This window comes from Vairimorpha necatrix, chromosome 5 (genome assembly GCF_036630325.1).
Source record: "Vairimorpha necatrix chromosome 5, complete sequence".
Lineage (NCBI taxonomy): Eukaryota > Fungi > Microsporidia > Nosematidae > Vairimorpha > Vairimorpha necatrix.
In genome coordinates, this window is record NC_088820.1 from 883,791 (window position 1) to 900,600 (window position 16,810).

General features: G+C 29.1%; 1 protein-coding gene across 1 annotated transcript; it reads right to left on the bottom strand.

Moving 5' to 3' along the window:
- Positions 1–13,245: 13,245 nt before the first annotated feature.
- Positions 13,246–15,561, bottom strand: VNE69_05177 (uncharacterized protein; the record flags this gene model as incomplete). The annotated part of the gene is made up of 1 exon (XM_065473661.1): positions 13,246–15,561. The coding sequence occupies one exon, from the start codon at positions 15,559–15,561 to the stop codon at positions 13,246–13,248; it is 2,316 nt and encodes a 771-aa protein (XP_065329733.1).
- Positions 15,562–16,810: the final 1,249 nt, after the last annotated feature.

A 16,810-nucleotide genomic window follows, 5' to 3' on the forward strand; every position in this document is an offset into this window, starting at 1 on the left:
AGGGAGTAAAAAATATTTTTATTAATAAACTATTTCATATATTCAAAAAAAATAAATATTTTACTTACAAAGTAGCATAAATCTAGGATTAGTCTCTAGATTGTATTGTGATAATAGTGAATACATCTCAATCTAGATGTCATAAAAATTCAACACCTGTCAAATATTTCCCAGCGCCTGTCAAACATAAAAAAAACAGAAAGAACATGTATTTAATGTGTTTATGAAGACAAATCCCTTAAAATATAGTAAAATAATTGTACATAAGCTAAATCTACCTATCAATCATCATATATATAAAAGAATTTTATTTAATTTTTTACCCCTCTTTTTTGTGGTTTTGAAATTTTTAAACTATATATATATTAGGCTTTCTATGTTATTTAAATATCAAATATAGATTTATGGCGATAATTTGACTATTCTAAGTGTGTATGTTATTAGTTAATACTTTTTAATTTTGATTATTATTTTTGTAAAACTCAGTTCCAAAATATCGTCAGAATCGTTTTTTAGAATTTATTTAACCCTTCTAGAAAAAATTCACAAAAACATTAACCAAAAAATAAGTAAAATATAAGTGTCAAAAATTGAGCTTAGAAGTTTCCAAAATTATCTCATTGTAATTATTAAATGTTTTTAGCTCAACTTTACTCCTTATATGTTACTAAAAAGTATTTTGTAAATTCATGTTTTTTCCTTATCAAATTTATTTTTCCCAAAATGGAAACTCAGAAAATAAAGTAGAAATAAATGCCATGAACAATAAATCAATCCCGTTTTCCAAAACGGGAAAGCATACGCTAGTTATAAAATAAAAAATTTATTTAATTTTTTTTCTCTCATTTATATGATTTTGAAGTATCGAAGTAATTATTTTGCTATTGTTATATGTGAATTATATCAAATTTAAAGTTAATGCTTTGAATTAAATATCCATTGCGAGTATCTATATGTTAATGATTTTTATTAATTTAATTCATATTTTATGTTAACCATTTATTTATTAAGGGTTCTAAACCCTACATCCCCCCTCCAGACGGGTAGTCTCTCCATCTTCTAAACAACTCTTCCTTATCTCTTTCAAATCATAATGCCTCTTTTTAACAATTTTACCATCCAGTAGTCTCACAATATATGAATCATTTTCACTTATAGCTACGATCCTTCCGCGACCCGTGAATCTTCCCTTGTCTGTTTTCGCACGTGTACCTAAATTTTCTCTCCTAGCGATTCTTACCTCTTGGCCTACTGTAAATGTCTCTCTGTGTCTTCTCTTGAACCGACCAGCATATTTTCCATTTTCATCATTTTCAATTATAACTTCAGCAGTTTGATCTCTCCACGCTTCCATCGGCGTACATTTTATTGCTGTATGTAGTGTATTATTATATCCTTTGATTGCTCTTTCTATCTTTTCAGAAATATTCCCATCATTTTGCTTTATCAATGTCTCTCTTATAGTTCTGATGCATCTCTCGATTCTACCATTACTCCTATGAGCTTCTAAGCCCACTTTCCTATGTTTAATATCATTAATACTACACCATTCTTTAAATCTATTACTTACAAACTCTTTTCCGTTGTCTGTCACATATTCCTCTGGAAATCCATCTTCCCTTATCCACTTTTGTAATACCTCTATAACTTCACTACTCTCTTTACATCTCAAATTCGAACCCCACAACCTTCTAGTAAAGTAATCAATACCCAGTAACACATACCTATTCTCTCCACCTATGTCCATTAAATCCAACGCCACTTTCTCCAATTTCTTTCTAGTTACTACGAAATCACATCCTCCTGTGTTTTTCCTATTGTTAATCCCACATATTTCACAATTCTTAATTACCTTATTAATATGATCTTTCATACCAGGCCAATACCATCTTTGTTTAATGTTATAATAAGTGCCTTTGACACCTCTATGGTTTAACTCCTCATGTACTCTTGTTATTTCATGTTCTCTACTATCTAGGCTCAATATCTCTTTCACCTCACCTGTGGAAAATTCCCAATACTGTTTACCGTCCTTTTCTTTAATATGTTTCTGCTTTTTTCCCAAAATTTGTTTTTCGATCACTTCTTTTCTCTTGTTGTCCTTTTCTTTTTGTTCATCCGAAACTTCTACCTGATCATACTGCCTGCTTAACGCATCTGCATCTGTCATCAACTCCCCTTTCACATACTCTATTGTAAAGTCAAACTCTTGTATCTGTTCTACCCATCTGTTTATTCTGTTATTATTGAAGTATGGCTTATTTCTGATCTCTGCTAATGCTTTATGATCCGTCATCAAATGAAATTTCCTTCCTCTCAAATCACTTTCAAACTTCTTTATTCCAAAAAACACCGCCAACATCTCCTTCTCACTTATCGTATATCTTCGCTCGGTAGGAGTCAACATTTTCGATGCCCATTGTATCGGAATCCACTCACCCTCTTTATTTTCTTGTACTAGAATTGCTCCGATCCCCGTATCACACGCATCAGTTCTTACTCTAAATAGCTTTTTTCCGTCCGGAATCTTCAACTTTTTCATATCTCTCAAGCCTTGCTTCATATCCTCAAAAGCTCTTTCCATATCCTCCGTCCAATTCCACTTAACATCTTTCTTTAAAGCCTCAGTAAGCCTTACTGTTCTATACGCATAGTTGGGAATAAAGTCTCTAAACCAACCAGTTAGTCCTAAAAATCTTCTTAACTCTCTAACATTCTCAGGTTTTCTATATTCCAATGTCTCCTGCTTTTTAATCTCATTCGGTCCCATGACCTCCCCATTAATTGTTACTCCCAGCAACATCACCTCATCTTTTTTGTATTGTATCTTTGTTTGGTTTATTCTCAACCCACACTCTTTAAACTTTTTAATTACCCTCTCTAGTAACTCGTCATGCACTCTTACGTCTTTACCATGAATAACTATATCATCCATATATACTTCCACGCCTTTACCTCTGAATTCATCTAAAACTCTGTTCATTACTCTCTGCATTATATGAGGCGAATTCTTAAACCCCATAACCATACTATTCCATTCGTATACTCGACCATTCACTTCAAATGCTGTTTTGTGCTTATGGTGCTCCTCAATCTCAATATGATAAAACCCTTCTTTTAAGTCGATAACCGTAAATACTTTTGACCCCTGTGTGGCTCTCATAATATCCTTAATTAACGGTAGTGAGTACGGGTCCTTGTCAACCAAATCGTTTAACGCCATCAAATTGCTTACCAATCTTACGTCCCCATTTGGGTTTTCAAGTGCTCTTATTGGACTCCTCCACTCACTTTTGGAACGTCTTATAACCCCTCTATTTTCCAACTTATTCAAGTACTCCTCAAATTTCACCCTAAGGTAGTATGGCACATTCTGCCCTCTTTTCACAACCTTTTCACCTTGCTTAGTATTTATTGGACACTTCTCTCCTGTGAGATATTTTATCTTTTCTTCTGATTCTTTAAAAACTTCCGGATACTTTTCAATTAAATTTTCTAACTTATTTACTGTTTTACATCTTTTCCCTTCATTGTTGATAATTGGTTCTTTCTGTAAAACTTGTTCCTTTTTAATTTTATATTTTTCCCTACCAGCTACACTTTCATGACATTCTCTAGCGTAATGCCCTTCTTTCTTACATATAAAACATTTTGTAGTTTCTCTGATTTCTCTTCTTTTCCTATACATCCTAAGATTTTCTTTTCTTTCTTCCCTAAACTCTTTCAACACTTTATCGATAATCTCTTTAATCATTTCTTGTCTTTCTTCTGACTCTCTCTCAAATTCTGCTCCTTTTTGTAAGCCTTTATAAATTTCCTCCCAACTGCTCCTTCCGTCACAAAAATTTTCAAAAATATAATCCTGCAAGTTCGCAGATGCCAAATCCATAACATCTTTCCACTCAACTTTCTCAACTTTCAATATTAACTTTAGTCTCTTATCTATCCTAATTGCCTCTTTCTCTAATGTTCTAGCCTCTTGACTACGGGACTCTCTTGTTTCCCTGTTCATCCTTGTGTTCGCCATGTTAACCATTTATTTATTAAGGGTTCTAAACCCTACATTTTATAAACCAAGTTTTAAAGTATCGTTAGAATCGTTTTTTAGAATTCACTGTACACTTTCCACAAAAATTTTAAAAGCATTTAATTATAAATCTCGAATAAAATTGTCAAAATCGAACTTAAAGCATAAGAAAGTTATCCTAATCATATATATAAAAGAATTTTATTTAATTTTTTACCCCTCTTTTTTGTGAATTTGAAATTTCTAAACGATACATTTTGAGCCTTTTACGTTAATATAATATCATATATAGATTTAATGTTTCAATTTGATAATTATAGATGCGTATACTATATGTTAATACTTTTCGTTTTTAATAAAGTTTTTTGTAAAACTCAGTTCCAAAATATCGTCAGAATCGTTTTTTAGAATTAATTTAACCCTTCCACGAAAAATTGCAAATTAATTTATTAATAAAGATTTTGAATATAAATGTCAAAACTTGAGCTTAGAAAATCCCAAAATTATCTCATTATAATTATTAAATATTTTAGCTCAACTTTACTCCTTATATGTTACTAAAAAGTATTTTTTAAAATCATGTTTCCCCTTTCTAAATTCATTCATCCCCAAATGGAAACTTACCAAAATTTACCGAGGCGGGACATATAATAAAACAAAACATTTAAATCCCGTTTTCAAAACGGGAAAGCATACGCTAGTAATTTTATAATACATTTTTATTAATTACCAATATAGTTTTGAAAGAATAAGTTTTACTACTTAAAAATGTATGGGGAAAAGTCGCCAACGTATATAAGGTAATGCCAAAAATAGCCCTTAAAGGGTAAATTAAAATGTTTATATTTTTTTATGGTATCATCCTTAAAGTTATCAATGACTTTATTTCTTTAAGCACATACGAATAGTCATTGTCTTTTGTTTTTTTATTTTTAGCATAACTTTTGTTTTTCTTTCTTTTAATATTATGTGTGTTTATTTTCCATAATGAGGGGTAAAAATAATAAGGATATATAACATCCCCCCTCCAAGACGGTAGTCTCATACTAGAACTCATTAATCTCAAGCAGACCTTTTAAATCATAATGCCGCTTTTTCACGATCCTACCATTTTCCAAACTAACTAAGTACGAGTCACCTCCGCAAACTTCCTTGATAACACCATATCCTAAAAACCTTCCTTTCTCATACTTACTACAACCCGATAAGTTCTCTTTCTTCGCTACCCTAACTCTCTGACCTTTATAGAATTTCTCTCTTTTGCGAGCCACAAACCTCCTACTATAAAATCCTTCAGGTCCATTCTCGATCATAACATGGCCCGTTTTGTCTCTTGAGGCCTCAAACGGTGTACATCTCAACCCTTCATGATAGCTGTTATTATAACGCCATATACATCTATTAACCTTGGCTTCAAAATCCACAGCATCATCTTTCAATATTCCTTCTCTTATGGTTCCTATTACCCTTTCCACTCTTCCATTACTTCTATGACTTTCTACGCTTACTTTCCTATGTAATACATTTTCCTCTGAACACCAATTCCTCATATATTCATTACTAAATTCTTTACCGTTGTCAGTAATTATTTCTACCGGTTTCATTCCTGATCCACACAACTGTTTTAAAAATCCTACAACCGAGCTTCCGCGTTTGTCCTCTATTACTTTTCCCCAAACGATCCTAGTATAATAATCAATCACGACCAACACATATTTCCCTAAATCTCTAAACTCAATCAAATCCAAAGCAACCTTTTCAAAATAAAATCTTGAACTAACAAAATCACAACCACCACTCTTTTTCCTATTATATATTTGGCAAACTTCACACTTCTTTAAAACATCCTCGATATCCTTCTTCATACCCGGCCAATAAAATTCAAACTTCATTGCATAGTACACTGATCCTAAACTTCTATGTCCCAAATTTTCATGAGCATTGACAATTAAACCTTCACGCAATTCTTTCTTTGGAATCTCCGCTTCTCTACCAGAGTCAAATACCCAAATTTCCTTCCCATCAACAACTTTAACATGCTTGTCCCATTTACCCTGTGCCTGTTTAATACTTCTCTCCTTATTCATTAGCGTTTTCTCATTTTCATGTACCCTACTCAGTGCATCTGCTACAACCATGGTACTAGGCTCTCTATATTCAATGCTAAAGTCGAACTCTTGAATCTTTTCAATCCACCTGTTAATTCTATTATTGTTAAATGCTGGTTTATTTCTAATCTCGATCAATGCCTTATGATCAGTTTCTACCCTAAATCTTCTTCCGCGTAGTTCATATTCAAACTTTTTAATTCCCCAAAAGACTGCATACATCTCCTTCTCACTGATTCCATATCTCGTTTCCGTAGGCGTAAACTTTTTTGATGCCCACTGTACTGGTACCCAATTACCTTGATCATCTTCCTGCATTAAAACAGCACCCATTCCAACATTACTCGCATCCGTGCGTAACAAAAATTCCTTATTATAATTAACAATTGCTAAACCTTTTAAATCCCTAATCACTTCCCTTAAACTAATATATTCTTTTTCCATTTCTTCTGTCCATTTCCAATTACTTCCTCGTCCTTTAAGAGAATCCGTCAACGCCAATGTACGTTTTGCATAATTATCAATATGATTTCTAAACCATCCAGCCAGCCCAAGAAACTTCCTAACATCTGATACACACTCCGGTTTGGGAAATTCTAACGCTTCATTTTGCTTTATTTCAGATGGCAGTATCTCCTTGCCATTAACTGTTACTCCTAACAACATCACCTCTCGTTTACATAATTGAACCTTAGCCAAATTAATTTTCATACTATTCTCCTCTAATATATCCACAGCCTCTTTCAACAATTTGTCGTGACCCTCTCTTGTCTTACTATGAATCACAATATCGTCCATATAAATTTCGATTCCCTTACCAATAAATTTTTCAAAAATCCCATTCATTATTCTTTGTAATATCTGCGGTGAGTTTTTAAACCCCATGACCATCGAATTCCACTCGTATACCTTTTTATTAAACTCAAAAGCCGTCTTAAACCTATCCTTCTCTTCAATCTCAACACTATAAAACCCCTCCTTTAGATCTATCACGGTAAAAAATTCAGATCCCTGTGTACTTCTAATAACATCTCTTATCCTAGTTAACTCATAAGGATCCTTCTCTACAATGTCATTAAGAGCAATTAAATTACTTACTAATCTTATATCACCATTCGGTTTCTCAATCGCTCTAATGGGATTTCTCCAATCAGATGTCGACCTTCTAATTATCTTTCTTCTTTCCAAACTATTAATATAATCTTCCGTCTTCTTCAACAAAGCCTGAGCTATAGCCTGCCCTTTTTTAACAACTTTCTTGCCTTCTTGAGTCTTGATAATACATTTTTCAACCTTACAAAAACTAATATCTTCATCCTCTCTTCCTCCTACCCGTGAAATAATCTCCTCTAAATACGCGATGCCTCTTACATCCCTTCTCAACAGAACTCTCTTATTATTGTCCCTTTTGCTATAATCTTGTATATCCCCAAAATTTTTCTTCTTACGTTTCCCACCATCAACATTATAATAATCACATTTGTCCGAATTGGAATCGTCATCACATTTACCCTCTAAGTCTAATTGCACTTTACATTTACCAACATAATTAAAACTACTTTTATTTCTTCTGTCTTCAGAATCTCGCCTCATTCCCCTACAAAATCTAACACTATGGCCTAACTTCCCACAATTGTAGCAACGCATATTCTTTTTATTTTCCTCACGAGACAACTTATTCTTCTCCTCAAATTTAGCCCATAACGCTAGGGACAACTCTTCAAATTCTTTTTTTCTCACTTGTTCCTTTTCCTCCTGAATAGCTAGCAACTCTAATTTTTCCTCAATTTCCTTCCAACTACCCTCTTGCGAGATCCTCTCAACAATAAAATTTCTCAATAAAATAGAACCTCTCCTAAAAATTTCTAATTTAAATCCACACTCATCAATTTTCTCTAAAAACAACTCATAAACAATCCTTTTAACCTCTTTTAATAATATTCTAGCCTCTTGGCCACGGTCCTCCTTTGTAGACCCATTTTCTGGTATCGCCCCCATGTGTTTATTTTCCATAATGAGGGGTAAAAATAATAAGGATATATAACATTATGTTTGTATATTTAAAATAATCGAGATTTCCAAACACATATCAAGCTCAGTTAAGCTTGATATTGTAAACAAACCTTTTCTAATGAAGAGCTAAACTCTTTTGATCCATTATTTGTAAATTGTATGTCAAGTACTATTTTTTTTCCATATCATTGGAATGTAATCGTCTTCTCGACTAATTCGTCATATAATAATAAGACTTCTTGAATTTTATTTAAATTATAAACACTACATATTTACCTAACTAAATATTTAATTGTAATGTATTTTTTTTTGTCACTAATAAATATTAAACAAAGCGACGTTCAATGTAAAATCTATAATTGTATCATCCTTGATAATTTAAAAAATGCTAATGAATTAATTTTTTTTGAACCCGTGTGTTCTATTTAGAATACAAAAAAATTCTATCTTGGTGTCTGGATGAACAATTGTAATGCTTTGTGTAACCCAACTTACCATATATAATCATATTATTCATTTTTAAGATATTTGCCAAATCTAATAGTATTTAAAAGACTTCAACACATATTTCATGTTTTTTATTTGGTAGAAGAAAAAAAGCAAAAGGAATAAAAGTATATTCATATATAAAAATACTACTTAAGATTGCAAAAGAGCCGAGGCGAGACAATGTCCAATCCGTTTCAAATACATTTTTTACTTTTGTGGGTTAAACTTTTATCATCCCAGCATGCATTATTCTTTCTTCGGTGCTAAAATAATTATCATGGTGTATAAAATTAAGGTCGGATCTTGTAATTAATTACACTTCGAACATCGAATTATTGGAATAATGATAATTTTAAAGTACGTCTTGTGTATTTTCAATTCCTTTTTTTTTGATACGTATGCTTAAATGTAATTGTCACTCTGAATCATTAAGCATTGATGTTTTGCACATACAATTATATTTTTAGTTTTTCTGCTTGTGAACCTTCTCTTTTTATATCTTTATTTACAAAATGGCTTTATATTGGAAATTGCTTAGATCTTTTTGATTATGTTGTTAAACGCATATTCCAAAAATAATGATATTAAAGCTTATATTATCAATGCAATTCTTAATAACAAGACCACTTTATAAATGAAATCTCGATGTATTTTTTTACAATATTAAAACTCCTTCTATAGCTTCATTTGTTTTCTTTTTATGACATATATTAACAGTTTTTTCTTTATGATCCATAACCCTTTTTTATTTATCATTTAAAGGAGGTTCTTAATAGAGTACAATCAAATTTTAGTAAAAAATCCATACAGTCTTAAAAGGTAAATAGATTGTATATAAAGTGTTGGTATATTTATTAAAATGTATTTTAAACATTTTGTACCATATGGTTATAACTTTAAGTTTTTAGTTTGATGGGGGTCTTCCCAATGCTGTTTGTTTGCTTTAAATACATTTTGGGGGTATTTTTTTTTAATTTTTCTTTTATACTTGGCAAGCTTTTCCTCTAACCATCTTATAACTATAATAAAAATTGATAAAACAAATTTAACAATAGAACATCTAACAAAATTATACGATTAAAATTTGAATAGAAAAATATATAAAATATATTAATTATATCGATAAAGAAAATTACTTTTTAGTAGCAACAATTAGAAAAATAACTTCAAAAAATTGTTTGTTATTTTTATCAACGTATGAAATGTATTTATGTGTTTTGTGTTTTTCACTGAGACCTTCATAGATCTGGACATGAATAAACTTTTATATATTTACATACCTAAAAAGGCCCAAAATAGAATTTAAACATAACATATGTTTCTTTTCGCATTGGAGTATTTTTATAGATTTTGATAACTTTATCTAGTTTAGGTTTCAAAAAAAATTGAAAAAATTATTGATTTTATGTTTTTTGTTTTTTTAATGTTTATAACGATTTTTTTTAGATTTGCTATATTATTTTCAAACAAAAATCAAGATAATAATTTAAATTATAAATGAAGTATATAAATAATGTGTTCTGGGACAAAGCATATCTTAATATAAAATTACGTTTATTATAAATATAAACTTTTTAGCAACAATTATTATAATTAAAACATATAAAAATTGATATAGACTAATTATTTGATCTTTATATTAGTTTATGCCGATTGGTCAAAAATAAAAATTTATTGGGTAGTATTGTACTAGAACAAAGGATAATAGCCATATATATTCCGTTCTTTACTCTTTTTAAGAATTCTATTCCCTATCTTAAAAATTTACTTTTTACAACAAAGATACAAATTTTTAATAAATTCGCTACATCGAATGACTTTTTTATCCAGCGATGTGTTTTACTAATATATAGCATAGATTTTATGTACTTAAAGTAACAAAAATTACTACCTGATTGATAGGTTAAAAAAAGTAATTATAAATGTTTTTTTCGACACAAGATGCATAGGCGAGTTAGATAATTGCGTAAACATGTGTTTTTACTCTTTAAAAAGATTTATTTCATGATATTTGCACTATTTAATTTCTAATTTACGTGAATGATGTATTTTTAGACGTATATTATATTTAATTTTTTATTTTGAAACAAAATGATATGCATCTTTCAAAATTAGCATGAAAGCATAAAAGAAGTAATATTGTATAGAAAATATAAAAATATATTTGTCTTTAAGACAAAATTTAGTGTAGAATAAAGATAATAATTATTTTGGCAGTAAGTATTTATCAGGAAAAAAAAAACTTTGATTAAACATAAAACAGAACCATTTTCTTGCAGAAATATTTAAAATGACTTTAAAATGCTAATTGTATCAAGACGACATGCGGTTTGCACCGATAAGTAAGGGGTTTTTAGACCAGTAAAGCGATTTCCATTGAAACTTAGCGCTGCTATTGAAAAGATGGAGTGTATAACGTGAAAAATAAAAAAACAGGTAGGTATTAAGTTCGAATAAAACAATTTGTTAATAAATATAACAAAGCTTACAATATATGATTTACGTAGAATTCAAAAAAAACTTTTAAATGTAAAGTCTGGTGCTTCTCCGTTTTGCTGCCCCAATAAAAATGGGGCAGCAAAAAAAATAAATTTAATAAAATCAATTAGAACATCCATTTCCTCATTCTTCAATACATTATTAAAAAAAATTTCTAAAAGTAAATTCTTTGAGCCAAGATTCGATATTCACACGTTTTACTTCGTGCTGTTTAGTCATTTCAGATTTCATACCAGACGAAAAATTCTCAATATTATTAGTATGAAAACCTTCTTCATTAGTAAATCCTATCGAATGTTTTACAATAATGTGTTTGAGTTTTAGATTCGCTGCTACACCGGGATAACTAGGATGGCCATCCGAAATAAGAACTGATCCCGGTAAGACTATATCTCAATTATATTTGTTAAAGTATTTATCTTTCGATCCGGAACTTGTACTATACAAATATTTTTTCTATCTACAGATTCTATTAACCCCAAAATCCATACAGTATCTTTAATTCCATCATCTGCTCTAGATGGAACTCTAATAGTTCCTCTTCTACACAGTACAGTTTCATCAACTTGAACTCCCGATCCACCGATTTTGCAATCGGTTTCCAATTTCTTTCTAATATATTCCCTCAATTTAAGCTTTATTTTTAAAATAGTGTCATTTGACACACACGTTAAACATTTAATTAATCTATAATTGCTGTTACAAAGGACCAAGAACACAACAAAAAGATAAATTTCAAATGATAATTTAATGCCAGGTAAAAAGCTTTTTTTTGCCCTGCATTCTTCTCTCATACACCTATAAACTAATCTTTCCTTTCCCCTTTCCAATAATATTGTAAGCTTTGCAACAATATGATCACAAGAACCACATCGTCTAATCAAATTAATAATTCCAGTCTCTATCATGTAGTCTTTACATGAGGCAAGACTGGAAAACAAAGGATGTCTATAATTATAAAAGTTTATTTTTGTCATTTTTGGGGCTTTTTATAAAAAAATAAAAATTATTAAATTTTTGCTTTTCTCCGTTTTGCTGCCCCATTTTTTGGGGGCAGCAAAACGGAGAAGCGCCTAAAGTCTTGATTAATTTTTTATTGCGTTATATACATTTAAAAATAGGTCAAAATAACCACAGTTCTCATAAAATACTATGGTATATATATTTCTCTTTGTTTCAATACAAAGGGCAGTGCAGAATTTATCCGCCAATCACTTCTATATTAATCTTTGCATTGACACATAGTATCCTTATAGATCTGATTTTTTGTCATTTCCGGCGACTTTTGTATGACAATTTGAAAACGAAATCTAGACTAGCCTAATAAATGATTTAAAAATTTAACTTATATGTTCGTGAATTAAAGTGAAATTACGTTAAATTTTTTAGCCTCATACATTTATATGAGATAATATTTATAATAAACTGTATTTAATTTCTTACTTAATTTATTATAAATTTCTTTGACTGAAATATAATTTGTGTACGTGAATGAAATATAATAATGGCATGTTTTCTTAATTCAAAAAAATTGTTTTTTTAACATTTTGATTGAAACCATTTATTTACACGGTGTTGCTTTGCGGGCTTTAACAGAAAAGAAACCGATAAAAATACTGACGCTAAACAATCATTGATCATTTTACGTATTGAATGTGTTTACAAAAATTTTATCCATACATTTTTTTTATCCTAAATAATGAAAAACAAATCTCAAAATTGGAATATTATCAAACATTATGATCTAAAATAAAAAAATAAATAAATATCACAATTATTATAGTATTTATTAGATTTCAAACAACGCGATATTTTTATTAAAATTTGTGCCTTTTTCGTTATTTCTCGTAAGAAAGAACTTTTCTGATGGGTCTTGTAGCTTTTAGTTTGTGCTTTCTGGTATTTAAATAATTACTAATTTTTTTTATTTGGGGGTTGCCACTAAATAATTATATGTGGAATTAAAAAATTACAGTGAATAAGATCTTTCTTGTCATCCCATAATATGTGGATATTGGTATCTTTTGTTTGAAAAAATATTTTTAAAATAACAATTATAAATATTATGAATGATAATAGTAACAATTTATGCCATAAAAAGCTGATTTATCAAATAAGTTTATTAAAATTCTCTTTTTCTTGGTCCTTGTAAATTTTCACCAAAACATCGTGCAAATTAATTTCCACTCCATTTAAAATTTCAAAAATTTCCTTATCACTTAAGACTTTAACTATTTGTTTAATATAATTTCCATAATTGCGGTCTATGTCTAAATCAGACTCAAAATTATCTTCGTATTTTACTATTAAAACCTGCAATAATTCCCGTTTACAACATATTCTCGCATTTTTTTCGATATTAGTCCATAAACTTATACGCACTTTTTCTACTATCTCATTAAAAAGTTCATTCATATATTCTTCATCCCAATTCCTTATCATTTTCGCCAATTCTTTCATTATGATATCATGTCTGTATACATTTTTTATAGCTTGATTTGCACGTTCGCTCAGTTCATTTAAAAATGCATTTTTTACTTCCTCATCATATAAATGGTCTATTTTTTCATTTAATGCATTAGTCATTATTTCATTTAACGCTTCATTTAACTTAAATTTGTGAATTTTATCAAAAATATTTCTTAATTCTTCTTTTAATATACTTTTCTCGCTTTTGTTTTCTAGCAAATATTTTATCTGGTAAAAATATTTCCTGTATTCTTTTTCGGCGTCCTCTTGTAAATTTAAAGTTAATTTTTTTCTTATTGCCTCATTATTTTTATCAACTTCATTTCTAAATAATCTAAACAAATCGAGAACTTTATTCTTTTGCGTAAAGCATTTATCAAATTCTAATTTATAGACACATCTTTCCAATCCTGTAAACAACGACAATAATTTTAGAATATAAGACCATATCTGCTTTCTAAACATTTTAATATCTTTAAAATGGAGCTCTATAAATTCTTGATATATTTTTCTTAAATCAATTATTTCTTTATTTTGCGATGAATGGAATGAATTTGCATGGACATTAATTTCGACCTGATTTTTGGTGTTAATAAAAATTCCTATTTTCTTTAAAGCACTAAATATTGGATCATTAATAATAAAAATTTCGTTTAAGTATCTTTCGGCCTCTAAGAACAAACAATATTTTATGATATACGTATATGATGAATATTCACGATGTACAAATTTGGTTAGAAATCGTTTTGTGATCTGTGTTTTTCTTTCCGCGCAAAGTTTATCTACGCTTAACAATATATTTAATTCATTTTCATCTATTAATTCTTGATCTAACATAAGATAAGAAAATATGATGCAACAAGGGTTGTCTGGACTATTTAAAATGTTATTTACCAGATATTCTACTTTGTTTTTATTTTTTATTAATCTAAAAAATAATTCAACTTTAGTAAAATCCAGCTCCAATAAACGAATTTTTTTAAAAAACTCCTTTAATATCATGACAGTTTTTTTCTTTTTAAAATTTTTATTTCCAGTTGAACATGATATGCTATTCAAATGGCAAACATAATTTTCCTTATCGTTTGTAAATCGCAACGCGTTACTTATCATAAATATCTCAAAGTTCTGAGAAAATAATATGATTCTATCAAGTTCGAAGGTTGTAGAGTGCAAATGACTATCTAAACTTATTCCCTCTAGGATAATAAACCTGTATAAATCATAAAAACATCTACTGATAATCTTGTTTGTTTCATTAGTATCTGATGACTTAAATTCAACTATGTTAAAAAATGTCTCATCATTAAGTTCTTTCAAATTAAATTCAAATAAATAATAAACATGATCCAAATAAATACTGAAATTCAAATAACACTCATCGTTTTTTTCAAATATTTCAAGTGGTATTATATAATAATTAGGATCTCTGCCTAAAAACTTTAATTTGTGTTTTATACTACATACTATTCTATTCCACAGACAATAATGATCATCAATAATATCATAAAAAATTTTAGTACACACACTCAATTCTGTTCTTTTGGCATTTTCTTCTTTTAAATAATTAATAATTTTTTTGTATATTGGATCTACTACATAAAAATTTGAGTTATATACTAAAATTATTGAGTCAGCTAGTATTTTTTCATATTCAAGCAATAATACTTCTTCAAATTCTTTTACAATACATCTAACAGATTTGCCTCTACAATTAATATTTATGTCTTTAACAATTTTACTCTCATCCCATGGAAAGGTTTCTATCATCAATTTTGCATTCAATTCCTGTAAATCTGTATATTTCAATTCTACTTTTAAATATCGCCTTTTAATGTCAATAACATAATAATCTCGTTTGGAAATTTTGTTGGTTAAAATAGTGTTAAGTCTATCATAGACACCTTTCCAAGAATGTATAAATATAAAAAAGCTCATTAATTTACAACTATTCATTGGGTGTAAAAAATATTTTTTATTTAAAAAATAATTTTAAAAAAAATGTATGCTAAAAAATGACTAAATAACAAAAATCTTTGAATTTCCAAAAACAAGTTTGACACCTTTCAATGAAAGAATTGGATGACGCCATCATAAAAGCAAAATTACAAATATTTTGACATGTATATCTTAGAAAAGAATATATAAAATAACACATTAGTAAAAAGACGAAGATAATATTTATAATTTTAGTCTTTCGGTGCCACAATAACAACTTTTCATTTATACTCCTTTATTGAGTTTTAAGAAAAAGCATGTTGAAATATAAAATACAAATTGCAATCTAACAAATTTTTCTTATTTAAACCTTTGTTCATATTATATATCGCGAGCACAGCTGTTTGCCCGATTTTTTAGGTCAATTTTTTATTTTTAATTTAAATTCTATGATTTATACCAATATTTATTAGTAACTATTTTACAGTAAACTTTTTTCTTCATTTAAATTTTAGTATATGCGACTCGAATCAAATGTTTGCATGACAAAACCACTGAGCTAAACAAATAGTGATAAAAAATATTAGAATATAAAATCCAAGTATAAGTTATTAAAATATAATTTGGTTATTAATTCAATAAATCGATCAAAACTTATAAAAGTATGATCTTTTTGTTAAATTTTGCAAGAAGATGATTTGAATGCAATCATCAACAAATAAGAAAGGTAAGAGCTTAAAAAGTGCCGAAAAGTTACTTCTTGCAGATAATATGCTCTTTCTGTGAAAATTTTCTGGCTTGCGCAAAAGGGTAATTGTTGAGAACGTGGCACAGTCCATGAAATTGGAAATCCAAACTTGACATAGTAAGTATCACTATGGACAATCCTTTATATGAGTTGTATCAGGAATTTTACTTCAATATCACAAGAAACCTTGTCTTAGAGGTTTGCAAAGAGTGCAAAGTTTATACACAGGCACAATCTCTAAAACCCCCAAAACCTACAAGCTTATATTAGATTACAGGCCCTTTAAGGTTATCGTCGACCTATAGATATGAAGGGTTATGCCAACCATAACTTAGGACATAGGTTACTAACAGCTATAGATATTCATTTGAAGTATACATTTACTAGTGTTATGAAATCTAAAACGGCCTAGGAAGTTTTACTATATTTGAAATATAACTACAATCGGTATTGTTACATAGTAAACTTTAGTGTAGTAATGGTAAAAAATTTAAAGTATACTTCTATCTGAATTCTGCG